Below are 24,725 nucleotides of genomic sequence, written 5' to 3'. Positions count from 1 at the left end.
TTCATTAAAAGTATTGTCATTATTGCTCGCATAAGTGGTCTACGTAGCTAATACCTGCATTTCAATTTTTCTGGCCTTTTCTAGCCTATAAATGCTCAGTTTCATTTTCTGCAACTGTCGCATCTTTATTTGTTTCTGTTTTTTTTTTTTTTTTTTTTTATGCGGTAATCAGATCGTGCGGGCTGATTTATTTGCCCTAATTGTGCCCTTAAAGGTGGCCGCCTCTAATGTCGGTGTGTGTTCTGTGATTATATGCGAGCTAAATCTGTTTGTGGCTCTCCCCGGCGTGATGCAGCTGCTTTTTGGTTTTCGCTCTGTCCAGGCTATAGCCAACCCAAGGAGTGAAGCTCGCCAAATGAAAGCCTGGGAAGCTGTGCTGCCCCTGGTCTCCAAGTTAAAGCAGTTCTACATCTTCTCCCAAAGCCTTGGTGAGTGCAAAGCAGGACAAGATTTTATCTCTGTCGATGTCTGTTTGTAAGGAACAAGTGAAATCGCTGCAGCCTTTTGTAGAAGTTCTGAGAGTGGCCATTGTTTGTGGGTGGGTGCTCTGATCAGGTGCAGCATGAAGCATAAGTGCCAAGTGGAGCGTTATGAAGGGTGGCTGCTACCCCCCAGTGCTGGCCATGATGGTCATCTTTTCATGTTGTAATCAGTAAAATGCTCAAGTAGTTCCACGTGTCATGTAGCGTGTGATGTCAGCTCGTGTTAAAAAAACCCGGGTAGTCTAAAGTATTCAGACTCCCCTATTATGGTGTCCCTCTCAAAGAGGGGACGCGGAGCTTAAATACCCCCCCCCCCCCCCCCCCCCGCCCTTCTTTAAAGAAAACAAATGTGTTTTTAAAATTTGTTTGTCTGGACGGTGCATATATTCAAGGAACTTCTCACCAAGTTTGGTTGTCATCTGTGCGGTTAAATTAATTAAAATTATCGAGATCGGGTGCACTCACCACCGAGAGTGTCTATGAACATAGATTTCAAGATGCACAAGATAGTGGGCACAGAACTGAACACAGAGTGTATCCCCAGGTTAGAATGCATGGAGCTTAAACAAAGAAACACTCCCAGCAAGCAACCAAGCAAGACATTTCACGAGCGCAGATAAGAGTGCTAAGGAAAGAAGCAAATCCAAGCAATCGCCATAGAGCAGTGTTGTGTTGGAAAGGATGATCCGACATGCACCAGGCCGCTTTGATTAATTAATTCAGACCCTAAATATGAATTCCATGTTCTGAAACCTTCGAACTCATTTTTCTCAGTTTGCACTTTTTGCAAGAGCCCAACCGTTAAGAAAACTACCATTTCTTGACTGTTTCGCCAAAGGCTGCTTTCAAGCTCTTTCTGGACTAAAATTTTGTTAGGAACATTATAAGGTGCTTTTTGGATTCCTAATTGCTCTCTATGAAAAAAATATCAAATATGGGACAAGGACAATCCAAAAAAAATGTTCAAAGGGCTCAGATTTATACAGAAATGCCATTAAGAACCCGCAACTTGCTGCACTATCCACTACCTAGACGTTATCTAAGCACAAGCGGTTAGTACACCTTCATGATTTTTGAAATGGTTGTTTTTATAAGTAATTACTCATTATGACAGCTACAACTTTTTTTTCTGCTTGAGCTTTGGTGACAAAACTTAGAATATAGGTATTCTAATAAGAGGGAGATAAGCCATCCCTGAAAATTTTATCAAAATTGGTGAAACAGTTCAAAAGTTAACCTTTTAGCCCCGCACCCCTCCTTAACCTGAGTCGCATTGGGACGATAAGCCTCATAAACCAGACCAGGCTTCCTATGTCAATACGCTGAGGCCCTTTAAGAAAGTTAAATGTGCCTCTTTCAAGCACTTTTCGGTGTGTTGTACTTGCAATGCTGTTATTGTTGCCTGTTGCATCTTCTTTTTTCCAGGTGGCTAACTCTTCTTGTAATTTTTGTAACTCTATTCTTCATAATTAACATTTTTGGCTCTAAGTCAGGAGTTCAGTAATGCTGATTAATGAAGTTGGCTTGTATGGTTTTGGTGAGACAGTGTATTTCATCAGCTCAGCGAAACTGAAGGAGCCATCGTGTTCTGACAAGTCGGGCTCTTTTTTTCTCTTTTTTTTTAAATTTGATCTCCCCAGATGAAGTTGTGCCTCGCATCTTATGGGAGCTGTGCTCTGGCCCACGCACTCCACGCGAGCACCTGGAAACGCAGCAAGCCCTCGTCAAGCAGTTTGCAGAAATTCTAGACTTTGTACTCAAATTCGACGACCTCAAGGTGAGGAGGAGCTTGGCGAAGTCTCATTGATTGTACAGTCATTGAGACAAGTAGGAGTGTGTTGCTTCTGTTGCCTCGCGTGTCATTTTAACAAGTGTTGTCAAGGCTTGAGGCACCATTGCATAGGAAAATTATTTTTGGTCATCAAATGCACCCACTGAGCACTACAATCACCCCACTAATAACAGTACCTTTTTTTAACAATGTATCGGATAAAACAATGGGCAGCTGCTGCACCAGCGGATTTGCCATGTGTTCTATGGTAAAATAAACCGCTTATTACAATTGTGTCATATATTATCGGTTATAGCAATCAAATATGGCCTCTGAAACTCAACAGGATGCGGAAACACTGCTACTGCAAAAGCACGCGCGTACACAGAGACGCAGACAACCCTGATGCAGCGACAATAAAAAAAAGAAAGAAATCTGACAGAGCGCGTCGAGCCAATGCGTTGGTAGGTGCACCGGGGAAGCTTGCATGCCACGGAGACGAGGAGTAGGACGGAGTGCTTCCTCACATGAAGGAGGAGGGAAGGCGTAAGGCGCTGCCAGGCATGGCCGTTCTGAGGAAGAGCTTTGAGCGCTCCCCCTCGAGACTGCAGTGGCCTAGGAAACTCACATCCTATCTGCCTCTGCACGGTGAGGCAGTCCATTCTAAGGGTGCACTGACCGTGGTGCACTGCACTATCTTCCCCGATTTGTTTGTCCGGCCCCCTGCTTCGCGGTTGCACATGTTTTGTGGCAGGCGTGCAGCAGCGTTCGTGCACGTCTTTCTAGCATGGTTCTCCTAGTGTGCCATCATCGTTGCCACGATCTTGCTGGCCCTGGATTTTTTGTTTGTGAACAGCAATGAAGGATTCCCCTTCAGGAAGCGCTACACAGCCGGCGCAGAAGAGAAAGCGAACAGCAATACTGCTTGAAATTAAGCGGAACGTTGTACGTGAGCATAAGGACGGCGTAAAAGTGTGCAAATTGGTGCACAAGTATGGCCTGACGCAACCGACAAGGTCGACAGTTATCCGCAACACGCTCAAGATTGAGAACGAAAGCGATGCCAGGGCTGCTGATGCAATGGACAACGGCCAGAAAAGGGTTCGACACGGGGCCTACAGAAACGTAGAACAGGCGCTCTATAAGTGGTTCTTGAATGCAGCGAGCCTGCCGATTAGTGGCCAAATTTTAGCGGAGAAGGCAGAGCACTTCGAATACCTCCTGCGCAACACCGATTTCCAGCCTGGTGGTGGTTGAATTCAACGGTTCAAGGAGAGACATGAAATCGTCTACAAGGCAGAATCGCTCGGTGTCGACGCTAGGCAGAAGTGGCTTGAGGAAACACTGCCCTGCATCCAAGAAGCATACGTGGACCGGAACATATACAATGGGGACGAGACTGTGCTGTTTTTCCAGATGCTACCGTCAAAGGAGATCCTTGTAAGGGCGGCAAGCAAAGCAAGTTGCGTGTGACCATTTTCTTGTACGCCTACATGGACGGCAGCGACAAGTGCCCCACCTTCGTCATAGTGAAATCCAAGAATACCTGCTGTTTTCGTGGTGCTGCGAGGATCTCTGTTCGCTACCGTCATAACGGGAAAGCATGGATGTTGTGCAAACTTTTCCGTGAATGGCTGGTCAAGTTTAATCAGCGGATGCAGCGCGAAGGCAGGAAGGCGGCATTGGTGCTCGACAGTTGCAGTGCCCACCAAACAGCTCAGAAGCTCTTGCACGTGAAAGTCCTTTTTCCTCCCACCTGACACCTCTGCAGGATTGCAGCTTATGGATGCAGGTGTGGTTGCTTGCTTCAAGGCACTGTATCGCCGACGTATTTTGAGCAGGCTCACGCTGAACCTCGACATTTCTGTCCGAGAACGCCGACCGGCGCCAGACTTGAAGATCTCATTCCTGATGGCAGTGCAGTTCATTTTTGGATCATGGGCAGAAGCAAGCTCCTCCACCATCATGAACTGCTTCAGGAAGGCGGGCTTCGCTGGGGATGCCGGCGACATGGAAGTTGCAAAGCTCCTGCCGATACAGCGATGACCAAACTTTGGTCCACAGTGAGCAGTAGTGATGGCGACGCCTCAGGACTTGAGGAATTTTTACATGCCGACGATACAGTTGCGACATATGAAAAGCTGACAAATGAGGCTATCGTCCTTACAGTCACTGGCGAGGGGGATGGTGACAGTAGCAACGACGACAATGAACCGGAACCTGTGCAGGTTGCACCTCACCAGGAGGTTTTGAATATGATCTACTTCCTATGGGACTGAGTTTTTTCTTAGGACATTCCACTGCACTATATTCAGTAGTTGGATGCCCTGCAAAAAGATGTAGGCCAGATTGCCTTGAAACAGAAACACTTACGGATTACGGGTTTCTTCCCGCTACGAAATAAAAGTGTCAGCTACCTCCTTCTCATTAAATGTGTAGTTTATAATGTTTTCTTTGTTTTGTTTTTTGACCTAACCAGGTTGTAACAATCCGCCTTTTGCGCGAGGATGTGGCGCCATCATACGGGAGCGGGCGGGAAACACATTGGGCGGCAGTGTAGCAGACGACGCGAAAGCGCACCATACGAAATGGCCATGCCAACGCTGGTAGAAAGCGAAAGCTTCCCCCCTTTTTTGGCCTCGGAGCGGAAAGTAGTGACAGTGATTGCAGCGTATCATGTTCACGCAGTATGGGGTAAAGTAGAGCGTTTTCACAATCCACTCATAACGCACGTACGCATATACTATCTTCATATTGTAAGAGCGTGTAGCGCGGGCCATGTTCGACGTGACAGAATGAGACGCTCTCAGCGTACAGTTTTTCGGCAGACAGGAGTGCGTGGGGGCAGAGAGAGAGAGGGATCTCAAAGGGCAAAGCAGCCAGGGGTTTGTTGATGCTGCAGAGCTAGGTGGAATAGTCTCCTGTGACTTTGAGCGGCGCATATGCGTGGGGTGTCTTGAGTTACCGAGCACAATGCGGTCACTGCGGCGCCGGCATGGTGCAATGGGCGTTGCTTCCTCCTCACGTCATCTACAACCGTGCAGCTATAGGATTTCATCTACGAAGATCGGCAGAGAGGCACATATACACACCCCGTGAAAAGGGCATTATCCCGGCCGGAATGCACACCTGCAGGAAACGCACTGCATTTTTCTGGCAATGGATGATTCAGCGCTGTAGCCGGTTTCTGGCCTCGGGAGTCAGAACGGATGTGGTCGCAGTGGTGAAAAGGTTCTTGGTGCGCAGAGAATGGTCATTCTGTTGTGAAAGGATCTCCAACGTTCATTTCTGCCTCCGCCGCGATTTCTGCGGAATCAACAACTTGGTGACACATGTGAATCTCCTACATATCGGATGCGCATCTCGGTCAGGAACCAACCCTGTTCTACGTCCAGAGCAATCCACTCTGCAAGTGAACTAGCATGAACCCTCCAGGAGACTCATTTATTGTGCCGGGCGACTTCCTTGCCGTTGCAAACGGTTGGACGTAGACGACGATTATCAAGCTCCCTAACGAAGTGCATCTGATTGCGTACACCAAAGGAACAAAATCCGGATGCTTTGGCGTGCACGAAGGCGAGCCTTTAATTTAAAAAAAAATACTATGTGTTGTGCAAGAGTGTCATGTTCGTCATATGCTCCGAGCGGCAAAAACGCAGATACTACAGGTATGTATGTATCTAAACGAAATATGCATGATGAAAAGTACCTACTGGAGTTTTCACCCAGGCTGTAGCGCACCAGGGATAGCTGCAATGAGGATTTTTTCGGTGCGTGATTGCTTTAGTTGCGCCGGGGCCTGAAGGCGATGTATTTTGTTTTTTCTTTTCTTTATGTGCGAAAGGGCTAGGTAGCTTAGATATCACAGGCGGCTCTGTGCGCTAGGCCGTAATATTTAGCATGTTTTATCGTGACTGCCTAACAAGGAAAAAAAATACGGCGTTTTAATGCACTGCCGTTAGCGAGCCTCATGACCAGCTCAACCACTCGGCTCGCGAACAGCGGTGCATCACAACAAACGCCCAATTTTTCTTTTCTTTTTAGTCAGGCGGCAGTCGCGATAAAACATGCTAAATATTACGGTCTAGCGCACACAGCCACCTGGGATATCTGCGCTACCCGGCCCCTTCGCACATAAAGAAAACAAACGACAAAATACATCGCCATCAGACGCGCCGAACAAATGCTCATTGCGGCTATCACTGGTGGGTTACAGGCTTGGTGCAAACTCCGGTAGATACTTTTCATTATGCACATTTCCCTTAGATGCATACATACCTGTAACGAAGTGTTTTTCGCACAGTTGAGAGTACGCAGTAGGTAGCTAAGGTCGGCCATTCACATCTTGACGCTTGGTGGCCCTAATTGTAGCTTCACGTCGTTGTTGGCCGCGGCTCGGCGAAGGAAACCTGAAAAACCGCATCTTGCATCTTGGCGCGCTTAGAGAGTGGCAACCGTACGCGGCAGATGTGGTTGGCATCGCTTTGCCAAGCCTGTGAGGGCCACCGTGCCGCCCGGTGCCGCCAGCCTCCGTTCACTGGCGGCGCCGAGAAACGCCGTCGACGCCGCCCTATGTGTTTCCATCGGTCGCCGCTACGACTTCGCGCATGCGCAGAAAACTCCACAAAAGGCGGATTATCGTTTATAACGATGACATTTCCATGGCACTTCAATATTGTTATAAGTGGGTTTGAATGTCAAGCAGAAAGGTGTAACTTTAACTATTCAACATATTACTAGTTCGCAACATACAAAAGACTTAGCTCGTGCACAGGGCTTTTACAGTGTTGAACACAAGGTAAAGAGACTGAAGAGCATACTTACACACAGTAGGACTTCAAGCCTTGCATGTTTATCGAGACCTGCAAGAACACTGTAAAGGATGGTTTCGTTTGAGTGACTGAATTCGCCGTTTGCGAACTCTATTCACTGAAGTTACAGTGGGGGAACTCTGGTTGTTAAGTGTTCAAGCACAAGCAGCTGATTGATTATTGTCATATCTTGCCCATAATTCTGGCCTGGGTGGTCGGAGCTTGTGTACTGCGTGTGGCGCCATCACTAGTACCGGGCACCGCATTTCGAGTGGCCTGAAATCACAACTTCCTTGTTCTGTTTTTTTTTTTTCTTTTTTTTTTTTTTTTTTTTTTTTTTTTATGAAAATTAGTGCAACTACATACTGCTTCACCCTATCTGCAGATGACGAACCCGGCGATCCAAAACGACTTTAGTTACTACCGCAGGACGGTTAGCAGGTTACGGCTGGCAAACCAGGTGAGACTGCACGGCACTTCACGGGGTTGTTATTGCAGAGCATTGTGTGTACCACAGGGGCAGATATGATGGGAACAGGATGACTTGAAACCCAAATCAAAAAGTAACGGGCAGTCGTAAGACGTGATGCAACAGACGTGCATTAACAATATTGGTTTGATGTTTTGCATTTACATTTATATGGCAGTGGCTGCATTTCCATTGCATCTTTAAATTTGATTTCACGGTTGCTTGTTTATCGTGCTGCTGTGTGAAATCCTCTTGGTCTTAGTGAATGACATTTCTACGCAAGCGCAAGCAGCAAGTATTCTGGGAGAAATTACTTTGTGTGTGCGTGCGTTTGTGTGGGTGTTTTTCAATGTCCCAAAGTGACTCGCACTTTGAGGGACACCGTAGCATATAGGGCTCCAGATAATTTCGACCACTAATGCGGTTTCAGTCATGTGACACGGCTTAAGGGAGACACGGTAAACAAATTGTCACGGGGGGGTTGTTTTGCATGTCAAAACTGTGCAGGAGAACATCGAAGACGGCCTGGAGGTTCCGAACGAATTGGCGAACCACATGTCGCTATTCTACGCGCATGCAACGCCCATGCTAAAGGTGCTGAGCGACGCCACGACGCGCTTTGTGGCCGAGAATAAGGACCTTCCTATTGAGAACACCACCGAAACCCTGGGCACTATGGCGAAGGTCTGTCAACGCATGGTCGACAACAGGTAAGTTACATGGGAGCTGGCTTGCAAGAATGCAGTGACGAAAAGCAGTCAAATGCACAGCAGATAAACAGGATATGCAAGTGACTTTAGCATCTTTATTATTTCAGTCTGCCTTACTTTAGATCTGTTTAACACAACACATAGCCTGAAACCGTCTTTTGCTGTGGAACGAAGGAACTCAGTTTAAAGAAAGAAACGCGGCTTTGCAAACTTTTACACTTGTCGAAATCAGATTTTTTACCAGTAAAGTGTCCATCCTATAATTCATGGGGATGTGGAAACTTTCAGGGGAAAGTTTTCATTGCCTGACTCTAGGTATAAAAACTTGGCTGTGTAATCTGTCAGTGTGGCGTGAAATGCAAATATAGTGATTAAAAGAGGAAGAGTGAGTTAGGTCCAAATTCCAAAACAGTTAGTTCCAAAATGGTTAACTCGCGATTATGAAGTATCCAAGGAGCTTGTATTTTTAATGGCCGATTCGGAATGCATCGTTTAGTTTTTTTTTTTTTTTTTAAACAAGCTCTTTTTGCAGTTCTGTATGTATTATGTTACGCAAGTTTTTGTCAAGTCCCTGTAGGGCGACTTTCTAAAATGCAGTCTGTTGGTTTGTCTTTACAACAAGGAATGCATTATGGATAAAATAATCATTCTGGCGTTCATAAAACATTGAAACCGTCGAGGTGAAATCCCAGGATTGTCAAATTAATTTTCCCTTTATTGCACTTTGACATATCAGAGCAGGCCAATGGCTTGTATTTAAAGGGATCAGACATTGGATATTAAGTGTCAAATTTTTTACACGAAATAAAAAGCTTGCAATCTAGAGTGGCCATTTCTTAACGGCTTTTTTTTTTTATAAATGCTCTAGGAAACGTTTACCAGAATGTATTGATCAGTACATATGCATATTTTTATGTAGCTCGATGCTGGTAACCGTGATCAGAAGGTGCCGAAAACCACTGTTTCACTCTGTCAGGGTAATTACGCATTTTTGGTAGGGTACTATTCGTTCCGAGTTTCCACACTCAAAAGTGTTGTGGCACAGGGAGTACGTAGAAGGCGAGACATGTACAGTGCTTTCTCATCCTTGTCTTGCTTGCGCTCTTCTGCCTTGTGATGAATCAACTAGCCTGCGACATTATTTCGACCATATTGGTTATGATAGGGTTTTGCAGCTAGGCGGTGCTTCAGTTTTATGCAATTTTTGGCACCAAATTAAAATTGAAGGTCCTCGTTTCTTTCTACGCAATGTGAGGCCACCATTCATTTCCACCGTAGCCTCGTGCCACATTTTGGTTAGTAATCAGTCCCTTTGAGCGATTCTCCGGCAGTGAAATTTCTCGCGAGTTTTCATTAAAAAAATTGCATAACTTGTAAGGACTTGTTTTCTATAATATAAAATATGTTGGAGAAAAAGGGGAAGGTCGTATATTTGGAATTAGCAAGCAAAAATGGATGTGCCCCAAATGTGCCGCAATTATGATTGTGAAAGCATGGGAACGTTAATAACCAGAAATTAAATATTCCTTTCAGAAAAATGCTATCACGCTTAAATACTAATGGCTAACTGAGAAATATCTATTCTTTCTGAGCCTTTTGCCGCCATGGTAGCTCACTGGTTAGAGCACTGAGCTGCTTCGAGGATGCTGGTGCGGTCCTGGCTGGGGCAGCTGCTTTTCGATAGGGGCAGAAAGGAAGACGCCTGTGTACTGTGTGTTGTCGGAGAACGTTAAAGAACTCCGGATGGTCAAAATTTCGGGAGCCTTTTACTAAGGCATCCATCACGCTCTGGGTCAGTTCGAGGCATTACACCTTATAAACCAGACCGAACCTGAACTTGAGGAATGAAGAGCTGATCAGCATACCACACATACGAGACATTATCAAAGAAGTGAAAATATGAATGCAATTCCGACTAAACACTACGCAAGGGAAGCAGATCGTGGCATGGGACGACCGAATCAACACTGCTCCGAGGCCCTTGGGGACAGACATTTCACTGCCGTGGGAGGTGTTGGTAATCACACTAAGGCCACAACGACCAATTATTAGGTGCAATGCGGTTGCTAGGCACCTTTTAGAACAGAGGACGGCCTTCACAAGACCACTGAACACAGTAGGCATCTACACTGACCCTGCAAATAGAAAGCGCCCCAACACAACGGACAGCACACGTGCCACCTACCTGGAGGAACAATTTCCCACGCCGAGTTGCTCGCCACATGGGGAGCCATAAACTCCGTTACGACAACTGCAATCACAAGAGATAATTTCAATGAGTATCGAATTTTAACTGACTCATACACAGGGATTGCAGAGCTGATGGCACCAGCTACAGAATACAGTGGCCAGCAACGTCAGAAAGAGGCTAAAGCGAATGCGGGAAGTTGGAAAAGAAATTTAAATTATGTGGAGGCTGGGGCGTACTGGCACGGACTGGGGATAAGCAGCCGCCCACGCTGCCGCCGCCGCGCTAGTGGGTGGACTTGCTGACAGGTACAACGCCCCACACCCCAACTTCATGCCTAACCCGATGACTCAAATCCCTGTACGCACCTAAATAAAACACGACAGCAGGATTAGGTTAGGACAGCAGGAATGAAGCAACACCAACGCGGGCGTTTGACAATGCGAAAGGGCTCACTCGACCACAAGAGATGTTTGTCAACAAAGCAATAGCGAGCACAGCCTACACACCACACATACCTGACAAGTGGTTTCTCAGCAGACACGAAACAATCAAACTCGAAACATGCACCCACTGTCAGGAACAGTTGTACAGCAGACCTAAAACATCTTATATGGCAATGAGCATCTTTTTCACGAGGAAGAAACAAAACTGCGCTTATTCCACACGACGACATGCCCACTTACGCCAGTGAGGGCGGCCTGCTTCCAGTAGTGTGAGAGAGGTAGACTCACAGCGCGCAGATCGGCAGCATGGCAAGCAACGAGAAACAACTTGAAAAACCGTGAAGAAGCAAGGAGCTATGCTCCCGTCCTCTGAGAATTTGGGATAGTTAGAGAATTGACACAGGGAATTACTCTGGGGTATAATATTTCGCATTTTTGAAGGACTTTGCAAAATGAAAGCTCAAATTCTGTTATGTAGAAAAAGAGAACCGTTTGAATTTTGATGTATACGTATTCAGGACCTTTTCTGAGCATCATTGAATTTTGCCGAGTTTTGTGAGCGGCTACCTCTGGGTCTGGCTGAATGTTCCTGAGTCATTTAAGGATGGCCGCTAGGAACTGCTTTGTGCTGTGTTCTGTTTGTAACATCATGTGACCTCATTACATTAAGTGTTTACCGTACCATGCAGGGAAATCTGTTCGAGATTCAAGAATGAAGAGACCATCCTGTTTGTGCTGCGGGTGATGGTTGGTGTGATCATTCTGTACGACCATGTTCACCCCCAGGGAGCTTTCACCAAAACATCTCACATTGACGTAAGTTTTCTCCCCGTCCTTTCGTTCATCAAATGCCGTTAGGTGATTGTATGTTACACCATTTGTCCGGATTCGCCAGGGGCTTCCATCCCGTGCCTTTTTTAGGACATGGCAATAATAAACCAAACAAACATGGGTGGGAACAGTCTGTTTACAAGAAAGAAAAAGTGGAACTGCATACATCCCACTAACTATGTAAGGCGCATTCATTATGTGAGGCAGGGAGTGTCCAATTACATTCAGGCCTCGAAGTCTCATTTTGCACAAAAATTTGTTCATTGTATCTGATGTTCGTATGAAAGTATGCACTCAAACTCCCACAAGAAACGTCTACTAATAAGATAAAGTAAAGGGCACCTTAAGATGGGAACCACACTTGTTGAATTTAAAGAGTATCCTCATTTTTCGTTTCGTATTGGACAGCAAAAATGAACACACAAATCAGGATGGTGGCCAAGTGCAAAAACTTAATTTATTTATGAAACAGCGTGATCTTTGTTTGGGGGTACTTCACACTATTTTCCAGGACAAATTTCTCGACAAAATTAGTACAGTGCACCGCTTTCCTGATGTCAGCTGATTTGGCCACAGGGGCCTTCTCGAGGTACACACTCAATTTCCTGGCAGAACCGGTGGTCTCAGCACTGCCAAGAGGGGGCTCTTTGCCATCTTCTTCGCTTTCGTTGCTACTTGTAGTTTCATAATGGGAGGCAGCTGATGAACAATTTCTTGGTCGGTCAGTTTGGGTGCTACGACCAATTTGTCGTCTGCAGAGACAAATTACTCGAACTGAACCTTTGGCACCGCCAGGGGATGCCAGATCGTGCTGCCAAAATTCTCCACTTGAGACTCATTGGGCTCGTTGTCGCTGGTGGATAGGCCCAGCATCGACAAAGCAATTTTGCACCGTCAACTGGGTCACTTCGTTCCGCGCACCGTACAGCATGCCCAGCGTTGTTCATACTCCTTGATACTCCCCGGTCTGCGTCAGAAACGAGCTCCGTAACTATTCACTTCCAACAGCAGCAGAGACCGAATGACGCCTTTGTCTAACGGTTGCAGTGTTGAATTTGGTGGTAAGAAAACGAAGTGGACCATTTAAGTGGAACCACCACCTTGTGAGCAGAGCAGTTGTCCAATATCAGGAACACATTCTCGCGCTGTTCTGCCATGCCTTTATCAAAGGCCTTCAGCCGTGCTTTGAACGACAATGACGCCATCCACTTTCTTTGAAAGGTAGTCCACTTGCATGTACCTGACATTGTGTAAGCACCTGGTAGGAGCGCACTTGCCAATAACGGTTAGCCGCCTTTTGTCCGACCATCCATGTTCACAAGAACTGTAAGGGTGACGCGGTCTTTGCTCTTTTTTTTTTGGCCTCCACGGCGCAGTTTGTTCTTCGCTCCAAGTAACTTTTCTCGAAGCTTTCTGCCCACTTCTCACAGTTCTCTACATTGAGGGCTGCTGCTTTGCCAGACAAGGCATAGCAGACAATTTGATGGCGGTCTTTAAATCGCTGCAGCGAGCCATGGCTTGCATAAAAGTCATCGTGGCTCAAGATGCAAGCGAAGATGATGATGCAAGGCGTCATCAGAAATCACGGAAGTACAGTGCGCGCGGGTCGGCAAGAATGGGGGCAGAGATGCGCGGATGGTGGTTTGATCACACGTTGGTCACATGATAGGCAGCTCTTGAGATTCATTCCCTATCCCTAGATGGTGCAGCATGTGAAAGCATGGCTGATTCAAACACACTTTGAGTGTGAGCGACTCAAAAGATCGAAATTTTGTTACTTCTTTTTTTTTTTTTTTTTTTTTTTCATTTTGAGAGGATTGTTTGCACATTTTGAGCCTTGTGAATATAAAAAACAGCTTCGTAGTAACTGATGCTGCCAATTTTTGAAATACAATAGGACTACCGTAGAAATAAAGCATGGCCAACCAAATTTTGCTTGTACTTTGTTATATCCGATAATTCACTGTATCTGTGTTTCTTATAATAAGGCTTGACTGTACCCAATGAAAACATTAGGAGCAATGCTCCTTTCAAAGATCCTGTGGAATCCAAATGCACTATAATATGTTAGAATTATCAAAATTAATTGTCCTGCTAGTTGGTTGTTATATCATCTACATAATCCATCAGGGTGTTCTTGGCATTTTTTCGTTTTCTTTTTTTCTTTTTTCTGAGTGAGGCTTGCGAGCTGTTCTTTTGCGCTTTGCTGTAGTGGGAACAGGCAGGCAGTTGTGGGCTCGGGTATTCTCGCTCTCCAGTGCAAACAAAATAGAAATTAATTGTGGCATACTCCTTCAGGATTACGTTCGTGCAAGTACTACTAGCCCAAACACTACAGGCGTCAAAACGCACCAGTGACATATCATTTTTGCCAGAAAATGATAAACTATACCCCTTGTTTTTCTCTGAACGTTGTTGTAAGTGCAAGAAATAGGTAAATTCTCTTACCAGGCATCTCATTTCAGTTCATGCAGCATCCAAAATAGGCAGAAGGCAAAGTAGGTCAAAAACTGAAGAAAGCAAACAAAAATTGCCTGATTGGATGTTGATTTTCTGTTCAGTGTAAAAAGTCTGCATGTGAAGTGGGACCTAGGTGTCCCACCATGCATCAAATGGTCAAGTGGCAACATTTCAGATGCGTACAGCACAACTGAGTGAAGTCAAACCTTCGATACTTTAATAGTTGAGCCCACTTATAATGGCCGCATCTATAATGAGCACTCGGTTATTAGGAACGAGGATGGACCTACAGTCAAAATATGGATATGGTGCTGCGTCCCAGATATAACGAACAACTCACACAATTTGATTAGAGCTAACACGAAAGCGCTGGACCCCGGTAAGTGGTCATTTATGAAATAAATATCAAAACCAGAAGGAAAGCATGTTTGCCTGCCCTGGTATCTGCTATCTAATATCTGAAGCACCTGAACTGGGGTGGTGGAAGTGGATGGCAGTGGCCAGCGGCTGCCATTTATCATTGGAAAGTCTCGTGAGCCGTGGTGCTTTGGTACTTACTTATTTTCCAGTCCGCTACAGACACAACAGCAAGGCTTGGACGACGCACGACTAATTCGCCAAGTGGCTGGTTGAATTTGACCTTGTCATGACAAAGAGAAACGGGAAGATCCTATTTGTGCTCGACAACTACTGGGGGCATTTGTACAGCGTTCCCTGACCGTGGTGACCACACTTTTCCTTCCACCGAGTGCGGCCGCCAAGATTCAGCCAATGGACATGGGCATCATTCACATGCTCAAGGTTTCTTATCGGCAACGCGTAATCCAGCAGGTGCTGATGGCAAATGAGAGGCCATGCAGGTGCCGACAGCCCACTTAGAATCTCTTTGACGCTGTGAGAATGCTTAAGGCCTCTTGGGCTAAGCCAACTGAGGAGGGCATCACGAATGGCTTGCGTAAGGTGAGGTTTATGGGCCCAGGAATGGCGGAGGAGGTTGTCGAACAGCCTCACGATCTGCGCACAAATGGATTTTCGACAACGCATCGGTGATGCACAACTGGCCGTACCTGATGTTGCTTGGGACAACTTCATGGGTTTCGGACAGTGGCGCTGAGAAAGCGGAGCCCTGTGCTGATGAAGCCATAGCACGTGAAGGGCGAATAACCGAAGGCGAAGACTCCGACGAAGACATAGAGAATTCTAACTTGCCGCTAGTTGCCATGAGCACTTCAAAAGCGGTTAGTTACGCCGCGTCCCTGAAACAGTTTGTTGGCAACAAGGCCCTTGGAGAGGAGCATGTAGCTGCCCTGCGCCCTGAACAGCTTAGCAAACACCGTGATAGGGTGTGCTTTGAAAACGCAGACGCAGATAACAATTTTTTAAGGAATAAACGCTGTCTTTAATTGATTTTGTATTTTTGTTCGTATAATATGAGAAGTCCGCTTACTACGAAGTTCGGACATAACGAACGCGAATCAGCTTAACCGTCAGGTTGGTTATAAGTGGGCTCGACTGTACATGCAGCCTCCCACATAGCACAAATGGCCATCTTGCTTTTACTGCTTTGAAAGGCTAAAAGATAACAAAGATCACACTATCCTACATATAACACAAGAGGTCTTTGGAGCACTATTTGAGTTATCTTGTGCACTTTCACGGGTCCTTCTTCCTGGAGTCCCAGAAATAAATATTTTCCACCACAGAATGTTAGGACCACCCTGATTATGTCACGTCGCTTGGCTGAGCGTCTTTTTTCAAGTGATTCAAGAGAACCGCTGTGGGGAAAGTTTGTTTTTGCCGGGGCTGCTGAGGTATGCGCCATGAATGCAAGCATATTATTTTTTCCTGTGCACAGGTCAAAAGGTCCATAAGGGTCCTGAAGGAGCAGCCCCCTAATGTCGTAGAGGGACTCCTGAATGCACTAAGGTGAGAATGACCGACTCTGAGGTCACTGTAACCTCTAGTGTCGTGTTCATAGCAGAGATTGTGTTGCCTTCTGCTTTTATTGTTCTCTCCTTTGTCTAAATGGACACTGAGAAACGACCCTGTTCAGTTTTCTCTCATTTGTAGCAAAATTGGGGGTAGCAAAATGAGGTAATTCTCAGGCATGAACTGTGTACAAACACGAAGAACACAAGCGCCCAGGCGTCAAATATCAGCCCTGCACGAAAAAAGTCACGATAAATAGACAATCATTGTCATCATTTTTTACGCAGTAGTGCAGGGTCTGTGTCACTGAAATGATAGTGGACTGACTCTGTACTGGCAGAAAATAAAAATGCAGAATCATATGCTACTTGATTAGACTGTGCGACAGGGTGCAACCTGTGGGTTGGTTATGTAAAAGGGGCAACAAATGGAAATCTATGAGTGGCACATATCTGGCAACTAGTAATGGCATGAGGGTTAGCAACATCATCAATCCGGACTTCAAGGGATGGAAAGAGAAGCCCCCAGTTATTGGAAGGCCAGGGCATTAGAATTAGTTGTCGTTAAAGCATTGTGATCATTACGGGCCAAAATCGATTCGACCTCTATGTTGATTCATGTTTGCTTTGCTGCGGTGTTATCTAGTATGTATGTGAATGTCCTTCAGATGTTTGAGTTGAAACATGTTTGGGGCTTTGATCTCGTAGGTACACAACGCGTCACCTCAACGACGAGACGACACCACGCAACATCAAAGGTTTGCTGGCCTGACTTTAACCGCGCTGCGGCAGTCATTTCTTCGAGCATTGTTCTTCCGCCTACTCGTTGTCTTCAGTCGTCACCGCCGACATCTGTAGCCGTTTGTCTCTTCGTGTTGCACTGGACAGAGTGCTTTTTTTATTTTATTTTAGGCACCATCTGTGATTTCTTTCCCCCTTTTTTTGTTGTTGTTTTTTTTTTGTTTCATTACAACGAGAGTGGGGTGGGGGAGCACGTTGACGAAAGTGAACTGGACCACTCCTTTTCTTTGTTTTTTCCTTACTTACAATCGTAATCTTTTTCCAGATACGTTCCGGTTATAAGTGGACCTTTTAAAAAGTTCCGCTTGTAAGCGGAACTTTTAAAAGTTTCACTTATAACTGGAACCTGTGTAGAACCAGATTAACAGTGTAGCGTTCACTTGCTGATCACAACTGCATTGAGCAGCCTATGGGACGCACAAGCAGTGGGTCGTTGTTGTCTTTGTGTGCTGTGCACTGACAAATGTTTCAGCATTCAACTTGTTGCTTCCTCTTCACCATGGTTTGGACATGGCATACGGATTGCAGTCCGCGCGCCGGTTATTTCATCCTTGCATTTTCAATGGAACACTGGGGTGTGCTCCCAGTGCGTTCTTGAACAGGGCACTTCTCTACTGGGCGGACACCTGTTCAGTCGAGCTTCCTGTCGTGCTTGTGTATTTTGTTTTTATTCCTGACTCAGCTTTTTCTTAGCTTTGTTTTAGGTTCCTGACAACTTTTACACTGCTTTTTTGTTTCATTTTTGCTTTCGATTTTCCTGTGACTGTTGACTCTGCTTTTGCTTGCATCCTCCGACTCTGCTCTTGCTCAGATATGTTGTTGTCTCCTTTTATAGCCTTTTGTGTATGTTTGTGGCCTGTTTTGCTTTTTTGGCTTCACCGGGGGTTTTACTTTCGAACTCTGTTCTAGTTAAGGTCTGTTATTGTAGGGGGCGTGGGAGTTTTCGAAAATTTTGAATAGCTCAAGTACTCCCTTATTTAGTTATTCAAAGGAATGAAGTGGTATACGGCCAAAATTATTCGAAATGGATGGAATGTGTTTTAAAATTTTATCGAATACTTCTCAGATAACTAGCAAGAAGTTTGCGTAAGGCATGCCACATTTTTCTTCAACATCTGTTTCAAAAACTGTCCACACTGGCGTCACGTAGAGTCTTGTCGGCGGCGGCTCTGTGGCGGCATCCATAATGCTCATCTGGGGTCCTCTAAGATGAGATAATGCAGCAGAGCTGAGCCAAGGTCAGCAAACCCTGCCTTTTGTATCCTGTCTTGGAGACCATGGATCATATGTAACTGTCACCCGTCTCTTGTTCCGAGGTGTAACTCGTATATTCTCTGTCCTCGTCAATAGCAAAAGGTACTTTTATTGTATATATAAATTGCCACTCATAGGATTAATATACTGACTTCACGTTGTGACTGAATAGTGAAGCTAAGTTTAAGTTATGTTTTTAAAACAGCTATAGCTTCAACTCCTTAACCGCACCACAACATCATGGCTGACACTTCAGTGAGTTCACTCGTGAATAGTTGCAAAAATAGCAAACATTAGTGCAAATATCTGATTTGTATTTGACCTAGTTTTATTGCTATTCAATTTTTATTTGGCTCAGTTTTTAGGCTCAGCATTCATATTCGATTCAGTAGGTAAACTATGCTGTTTGTATTTAATTTGGTTTAGAAAAAGTGCTATTCGCACACCCCTATTTATTAATTTCGTGTTTTGGGCATCAACTTCTTTCACGTACGCACTCTTTCCGCTTTTATTCATGGTATAAGAAGCCTGCACGGTTAAAAGTGGGTGCCATTCCTGGTGTGTTTCACTGGTGATTTTGGGGTATCCTCACACCTGTCTCTTTTATTAATGTTAGCATCGTTAATTTATTATTTACCTATCTGTGCATGCATGTCTGGCTAACTCGCAAAATCTAGCATTACATTATATCTAGTTGCATGCCTTCTTGCGCAGTGGCAAGCTGTGCCAATAATTACATGCGTTTTTTTTTTTTTTTTTTTCTTTTTTTATCGTGATGCCCTTGAGCTTTTTCTACTGAATCGGCATGCTATCACGTGACAGTTTTTCCCTTAGAACTGTTTCGTCTAGTTCAGCAAAGCCTGCATCATCGTCATCATTGACGCTACTCATGCGTGGCGGGACATATATTGGGCGTGAGTGCAGTGTGACATAGGAAGTAGCAACGCTGGCATTATAAGTGTATATAAGTGCAACAAGTGATGCTACGGGGACGTTTTCTTGACGCTTTCTGGCGAATGCAACTGTGGCAAGCCTGCGGGTTATTTCATATCTTCTTTGGCAACGAATGCAAGCTTTCGTACTTGGGCCCTGTAGATCGGGATCATGATGTTAGAACAGCTTCACTCTCCTGTGGTGTGACATTCAGTGCGAAGCTCCAGTTGCACTTGAAGGGTCTTTTTACTGGTAACTGGTTGCCGGTAAGGCCTTTCTTAAAATATGCGATAGAGCCCATCACCTCGGAGGATGTAGTAATGGCAGCCAAGCCAAGGGTTCTGTGGCGGCGTCATTTTAGTCAATGTGGCCAGCTTGGAGGAATTAATGCTCTGCCAAAAAATTGTTTGCATGCCTCGAAGAAAATCTGCCGTGTCTTGTTCTTCTCTGTGCAGTATTGAATTGGAGGTAGAGAGCACAGCTACATAATTTTTGTTCTCCACATCTAGTTTTGGAGTGTTTACGTGCACGCCGAAAACGGTATCGCTGGAAAGTGATTGTTCCAGAGTATGGGCTCTGAGCTTCGAATGAAGGAACAGTCCTTGGTGAAGTCGGGTCCCTATTGTCTCGATTACACCCTTGTTACTAAGAGCAAAGCACGGGGACTTGACTTGGCCTTTTCTCGTTGCTGTCGTTGGATGCGTGACATCTGGGCTTTCGAACAAACGTGTATCTAAGATGCAGTGGTGATACTCATCATACATTTGAAGATGCAGAAGCAGTGGGAAGAAAGGGGACAGGGGGGTTACCACGAAGACTTTCAAATTCTTTCTACTTCGGGCTTGTTAGTGCAGGTAAGTTTTTTCAGAACGAATAGAAGAGCAGTGGGCTCACTGTAGCAAAAGAAGGTGTCATGGCACGCCTCACCAGAAAGCACTGAAAGGTTATGATGGTTGCAGTTTCAGCCATAAATTTCACAGCCACCGCTGTAAGAAAATAGACTGATACAAAAAAAAAAAAAAATTTTGTAGCGTGTAGAACATGTAGCTTTGCCTTTGCAGGCTTATTTTTACTGCAAAACCTTCAGCAAAGGTTAAGACTACACTCTTAAATCTGGTTCCACATACGTTTCGGTTATAAGTGGAACATTTAAACAGTTCTACTTATGAAGCGGAACCTATGTGGAACCAGATTAAGGGTGTAGGTGACAAAATTATTTAACTTAAGCAGCATGGGCCAGATAAGGCAAGTCATGCTTTCGTATCCAGATTATTCTTTTTTTCTCTCTCTCGACACTTTCGACCATGCGAACCTGCAAGCAGAAATGAGTGAAATGTTTTTCAGCATGTGTAAGAAGAACACCTTTGTCATCCTTCTGGAGTTGAAATTGAGATACTGTACGTGTGAGATGCATTCTTGAAACAGACTGGATCGTGGAAGGTTGTTTGAAATGGTCTCTTCTTATATAAGGGGTGCAACAGGGTTGCTGAATGTAATGTACAGGGTGCCTCAATGTGGTGGTGAAAAAAAAAAGAAAGTATTAATGCGCGCGCAACTCTCGACTAAGGAGTAGGAAGTTAGCAATGCGTGTTCAACAGTAGCAGCCTAGAATTCTAGCGTGTTGGCCATCCTTTTCCGAGTGTATTCTGTAAATACATGCTAGATCTTACCTTTAAAAAGGAGCAATGCAAAAATTAGGCACAACGTTACCTCTCTCGACGGATAGTTCTTTGAAAGGGATCATAATAGGGCGTCTTCCAGTGAGACGATGCGCATTGCAAACTGAGATATACTGCCAAACCACTCTTTATGTAAAAAGGCATTGCTTTTCCTGCCTGAGCATTGTTCGAGGCTGCCTCTCTGTATGGTGGCCATTTTGCTACCAAGGTTCCAGCTGCAAAGGCGTATAGAAAGAGGTGCTATTTTTGGAAGGACCCAAGAAGACTGGTGGTCAAGGAGGCCGAAGCTTGCATGGACATTGGTAATGAGTGAGAGCCTGCGCAAAGTGAATGCATGGAAGGAATGGCATGGCGTGCAGTAGACCATTGATATCTCAAGCTGTGCAATGGTTTGAACAGGAGTCCACAGAATAAATGCGATCAAGATCGCTTGAATTTGCGTTGGCCAACACTCATGTACTTTTGCTGAGATTACTTTAGTTTAGCGTTATGAGTGTTCTTAGGTATGTTCACTTTCAATGAATTCAAGGAATATTTGAAAGATTATGTGTGTCATAAGGGTATTTGATCAGTGTAAAGATGTGGACTCTGGTCATGGCATGCCTCAGTACGGTGTGCTGTACTCTGGCATCGGCTTTGTTCCGACAATATTTTGTTGTATTGCTGAAACGTGTTTCCACTAATTTCTTTTTTTTTCAAGGGCTAGGGCCCCACGCTTTCCTGAGCATTGTTTATAACCTGGGGGCCGCATATAGTCTTCAGCTTGCTGTGACGGGTCAATGGTCTACTGTATAAAACCTACAATATTGTGACTTTTAGTACTACCATACTTGCATGCTGAAATGGTACTAATCTCACACTGGTGAATGTGCGAGTGCTTTTTTGCCTACAACTCTGCATATATGTGCTCGTTTTTATATTATCTGACCTGAAGAGTCACAGCTTTCATACATTGACAGATACTAGCCCCATGATGTCTTGACCTGTTGGACTGATTGTTGGATGCCGGTGTTTTCTTTTTACTCTTTTTTTTTGTGCGTGTGTGTATGTGTGCAGTATAAAGTTTTGGCTTTTCCAAAAGCAAATCCAGAAAGCCTTAACCTGGAGCTTGCCGATTTCGAGTCATAAACGGTCAGCACAGTTGATTTTGTCAGCAAACAGCGGCTCTGCTATATTAATATTGGTCGTTCTCGCCAGTTACGACACACCTTGTTCTTCATTTTATTTATGAGATGCTAGTCATTCAGTCTTCCCCAATTTTCCTATCGTTTTTTTTTTTTATATACAGCAATGCGATTACAATTTCTTTTGCAAATACATGTGCGTGTCATCTTTCTTGTAACATGTCCCAGTCTTGCATATACATTGCATTATGCAACAGTGTGAGATGCTGATTGTTTGAACAGGCTTTTTTGAGTATTGCATGTCAAGGAAGTTTGACAGGTTCACTGCCGACATTTTGGTCATCGTATTGAAACGTCTATCGAAAAATATTGAGGACTGCGACATATGTCTGGATAACTTGTTTTTGTTCTTTTTACTCAGAAAGCAGAAATGCAGATACTGTACAATTTTTTACGGGCAATGATTAATGTGATATCAAGCAGTGTTCCGTTAGGTTTTGTTTCACAGTGCGCAGGGTATGGATTCACTGCGTGGATTGTTCTCAGACTGGAAAGTGAGAGACGCTGTGGTGTCTCGATGTGTATATGGGGCTCGGAGCAGGTCCGTCTGCCGACAGTTGTTGGTGCAGTGAGGGAGGACCTGTTTGTTGTCCCTGTGTGGTATCATACTTACGACAGCAGTGTTAACAAAAAAAGAAGCTTCCTGGACCAGAAAACACACTTCAGCTGCGCGTAACTGCTAGTTTTCTGTGACCAAGGCCCACATCATTCGTGTTTGTCTGTGACCATAAGCACGGGCCTTTAAAAATAGGTCGCACTGGCAGGTTATTCTGCTCATGTATGAGTATTCTGCGTGAGCATACGTATATGTGCAGTTTTTTTCTTTTTTTCTTCAAAAATTTGTAGCCCACCGTGGTCGAAACATTGGAGTGCCACCTGATAGCAGCACTCGTGCTCTGTCCGCAGTCACGGTGGACTACAAACTTTTGACAGAGACTGTGTGTGTGCAGTTGCTCTACACATGTGAACATGTCCGAGCGACCGGCTCATACGTATGCCCTGCAGGCCTGGATGTGTGCACAACTGATGGCTTTGCCATCCCTGTATTCTTGGCGAGTGGTGGCTTGAGTGCCGAGAACCCACGTGGCAGGTTGAGCACGTGCAGCATTATCTGTTTGTGTGCGTGTGTATGTGTGTGTGTGTGCTACAGGTGCGACTATTGTCTTGGTTGTAAATGATGGCAGAAAAGATCGCTTGATGCTCAATTTGTTACGTGCATTCTGCATTTGCACTGTGTTCTGTAGATACGGCACAGCTCTCTGTTTAGGGTTAGGTCTGAAATCTTTAGCTGTTGCCTGTGTGGTCAAGGTTTCGTTGCATTTTTTTTTTATATATATATATAATGCAACTTTGGTTGAACTAGGGCAGATGTGTCAGCACATGGTCACAATGAGGATCCAAGGGTCCTACAGAAAACTGACTGTAAGGATAAACACAATTTGTGTGCTTTAATTAGGAAACCAAAAAAGTGTACACAAATTTGTATGCATTCCCTGCAAGGCCAACCGTTTCGGAGCCGATATTTCTTTTCTCGTCGACTTCTGAAAGCGGAAACCTATTTATTGTGGAAGGTCAGTTCATTTAGCAAGTTTGTGTTATTTGTGACACCTCTTGCAATCACTGAGTTGGTTTTGTAGTCTCATGTAAGGTCACAGGCTTTTGTCACCAAAAGTATTTTATTGCAGAACCTAAACCATTTAGCATTAGTTCCTTGGTCTGTGTCAGCTTTTAGCACAGCTCTGTAACAGATTGTTTCATGGCATGCGCTTTGTACATTAACCACCAATGCACAATATTTCTATTTTTTCTTTTTGCATATGCACCAAAAATAACATTGTGTAGCACGGTTTTAACTTAGTTACCACGCACAACCTTGTTTAACAAGCACTCACAATGCTTAACTCTTTTAAGCAATTACAAAATCTCACGCTTATATTGTTTTTTCATTGTCTTCTCAGAGCTGTGCTTAGAACACTGAAATGTTGTTGACACTGTTTGCTTCTGTTAATCTTCCTTTTTTTTTTCAAGGCTGGCAGAACGCAGCAAATGACATTGCTAAGGGTGAACAGCACTGCTCACTATTACTTGCTGCATTCGAATTTGTTTGGAAGTGTTTACTAACTTTACCTTTGAAGAGTTCGTCTAGTTTGCACACTTGGAGTTCAGAAGTTTTTTGTGTGTCCACAGTGGTTATGTGCTTGCATTTAAGCAGCCTCTTTTTTTATTTTTGCAAGGCGAGGGTTCGAGCGCCGTTTTGCGCATTACGGAGAGCGACTGGACTTTTTTGCAAGTGCTGCCCTCTATTGTCGTATCTTTCGTTGCTTTTAATAAAGAGTATTGTTGTTTATAAAAGCATGTGCAGTTTTTTTTTTTTTTGTTTTTTTTTTTTTTTTTCACATGTCGAGAAGAGACGAGCACCTGTAGATTAGTATGGTTAGAAACATTAACATGACATGAGCTTTCCGGGTAATTTGAGTCTTGGCTGCAGTTGGAGTAGCCTTTGGTGAAAAGCACGAGCTTAGAGACACTGTTTTCCGTCGTCACTTCATCACCTGCGCGTGACAGCATTCTCGGTATATAAATTAGTCATTTACATATCTAGGTATAGCGAAAGTGCAATAATCAACGTCATGGGTCGGCGGGCGCCGAACCCGTGTGGAAAGCTCTTCAATGAAGCACGGCCCCGCAGCGATGGCGTTATGGTTGGGGCGCTCGCCTAGAGCGCTTGTCTACTGAAGCCAAGGACGCGGAGTCGAGTCTCGACCGCGACGGCAGATT

The 24,725-nt window shown here is 44.8% G+C and overlaps 1 protein-coding gene across 3 annotated transcripts in view; it reads left to right on the top strand.

Moving 5' to 3' along the window:
* LOC146179308 (CYFIP-related Rac1 interactor B) overlaps positions 1–24,299 on the top strand; it is a 32,515-nt gene extending 8,216 nt beyond the window's left edge. For all 3 annotated transcript variants that reach the window (XM_084578962.1, XM_084578961.1, XM_084578963.1), the window contains 7 exons: positions 323–428; positions 2,123–2,259; positions 7,450–7,524; positions 8,041–8,243; positions 11,567–11,693; positions 16,024–16,094; positions 16,805–24,299. In XM_084578962.1, the coding sequence (XP_084435088.1) occupies positions 323–428; positions 2,123–2,259; positions 7,450–7,524; positions 8,041–8,243; positions 11,567–11,693; positions 16,024–16,094; positions 16,805–16,868 (783 nt within the window). In that variant the 3' untranslated portion in view covers positions 16,869–24,299. The remainder of the gene's footprint in view (positions 1–322; positions 429–2,122; positions 2,260–7,449; positions 7,525–8,040; positions 8,244–11,566; positions 11,694–16,023; positions 16,095–16,804) is intronic.
* The last annotated feature ends 426 nt before the right edge of the window (positions 24,300–24,725 follow it).

Source organism: Amblyomma maculatum, chromosome 9 (genome assembly GCF_055883805.1).
Source record: "Amblyomma maculatum isolate TAMU_Amacu chromosome 9, ASM5588380v1, whole genome shotgun sequence".
In the NCBI taxonomy this organism is placed as follows: domain Eukaryota; kingdom Metazoa; phylum Arthropoda; class Arachnida; order Ixodida; family Ixodidae; genus Amblyomma; species Amblyomma maculatum.
The sequence above is the reverse complement of the archived record's forward strand: the minus strand, read 5'-3'. Positions and strand labels throughout refer to the sequence as shown.